We start from the raw sequence: 1595 nt of genomic DNA, 5'->3' as shown, positions 1-1595 counted from the left end.
CCCCCCAGAGCTCCTCCCGCAACGCCCCCTGTCCCGGGTGTACCACCGCCTCCCACGCCAGAAGGGGACTCAGCTCCGGAGCCCCAGGGCCCCTCCCTGACTTCTAAAGGGGGCTCTGGAGGCCTGGAGCCCCCGGCGGGATTCTGACCCACTTCTGGCGTCTCCCATTTCCCACCCAGAGCAGCGCTCAGCCCCGGAGCGCTGCAGAGCCCGACCTTCACGCTCCGCTCCCTGCTTTGGCCCAGTCTGAGGCCCAGCCACCAGCCCCTCCCCAGCCTCCTGCCCTCTTTTCCCTGCGGGAACTGGGACTGGGGTGGAGCAGCTCAGTAAAGTCCTGTGTCCTCCTCTGCGTGTCCCCGCGTCCTCTGTCCTCACTGGCTCCAGCCGGGGGCGGGGGGTTGGAGAGCCCCGGAGGCCAGAAGCAAACGTATAGGTTTGCAAGTGGCTGTGGGCGGCCGTGTCCGTGCTTTGGCCTGAGGACCTGGGCCCTGTGGTCAAATAACGCGCAGCAGCCGGGCCTGGTGGTGCGGGCACCACCAGCACTCAGCACTCAGGAGGCGGAGGCAAGAGGGTTGCCCAGAGTTTGAGGCCAGCAGCCGGCCTGGGCTACACAGCAAGATCCTGTCTTTAAGAAAACTAAATAAAACATAAGTAAATAATCAACATGTGTGGAGCAGCCCACACATTTGGGTGCTGAAGCGGAACCAACAGGGTGAAAAGATAATGTTCTAACCCTCGTGCAGGGTTAAAACTAGCTCGAACTCCTGGGTCTGAGGGGAGGGTCCTGGAGCCCCGCCTGCTTCTCAGCCTGGAGGCGAAGGCACTGGCACTCCAGGCCAGCGGGAGGAAGGGTCCGATCCCTGAACACCAAGGTGACCGGCTGGCATGGCCCGCCCCGCCCCTCTCGCGCCCCTTATCTCCGTCCTGGCCCGGGGGAGGGGACAGCAGTATATTTAGTCCCTGTCCTTGCCCTTTATCTCAGTGTCCTAGTGAGGCCTGAGCAGCCCGGCGGGTGGAAACCGAAGGGCCTGAGACCTCCAAGGTCACCCCTGCGCCTCTCTCCGACCCCCAGCCCGAGTCTGCAATGGCGGAGGAGTGAGTGCCTCTTGGTGACCCTGATATCCGAGGCCCGGAGGGAGGGTCGGTGATGTGGATCTCCAGGGCTCCGAGGGTGGGCGCTGTGAGGCTGGACGTCTGGCCCAAAGAGGGAGGCAGCGTGGGGATCCTGGGTAGAGATGAGGTAAGAATATGGGGGTCAATCCGAGTTTGGGATGCTGGGGCAGGAGGATCTCAAGTTCGAGCCCAGCCTCGAGAACTGGGCTTACGGAGACCCTGTCTCAAAAAATAAAAACGTGGGACCAGACTCCTGGGACCTTAGCAGGGCCAGTTGGTGACCCCATCCGCTAGTCCCTTCGGAGACAGACAGGACACAGGCCCACCGCTAATCCGCTTTCCCCGGTTTCTCTCCCTGCAGGAGCAGCTACGCGGTGAGACTGGGACCTCAGGGCCGGGTGGCGCGGCACAGCGGGTGGGGCGGAGGCTGCAGCCCTAGAGAGGCAGCTGGGAAAGGCCGGGTCTCAGTGGTGATGCGCCGC

General features: G+C 63.5%; 2 protein-coding genes across 2 annotated transcripts in view; both read left to right on the top strand.

Annotated features, from left to right (window-relative positions):
- Positions 1-147, top strand: part of Dnaaf3 (dynein axonemal assembly factor 3) — a gene marked incomplete at its 5' end in the record, with an annotated part of 5954 nt that extends 5807 nt beyond the window's left edge. Inside the window, one exon of the mRNA XM_019206485.1 lies at positions 9-147. Coding sequence (XP_019062030.1) covers positions 9-147 — 139 coding nt within the window. The remainder of the gene's footprint in view (positions 1-8) is intronic.
- A 519-nt stretch (positions 148-666) lies between these two features.
- Tnni3 (troponin I3, cardiac type) overlaps positions 667-1595 on the top strand; it is a 5532-nt gene continuing 4603 nt past the window's right edge. The window contains exons 1-3 of the mRNA XM_033766136.1: positions 667-872; positions 983-1095; positions 1475-1487. Of these exons, the coding sequence (XP_033622027.1) occupies positions 1085-1095; positions 1475-1487 (24 nt within the window). The 5' untranslated portion in view covers positions 667-872; positions 983-1084. The remainder of the gene's footprint in view (positions 873-982; positions 1096-1474; positions 1488-1595) is intronic.

The sequence above is a fragment of the Fukomys damarensis genome, unplaced genomic scaffold, assembly GCF_012274545.1.
Source record: "Fukomys damarensis isolate Sample0158 unplaced genomic scaffold, DMR_v1.0_HiC HiC_scaffold_19, whole genome shotgun sequence".
Classification (NCBI taxonomy): domain Eukaryota; kingdom Metazoa; phylum Chordata; class Mammalia; order Rodentia; family Bathyergidae; genus Fukomys; species Fukomys damarensis.
Note: the sequence above shows the minus strand (reverse complement) of the source record. Positions and strands in the feature narration are given on the sequence as shown.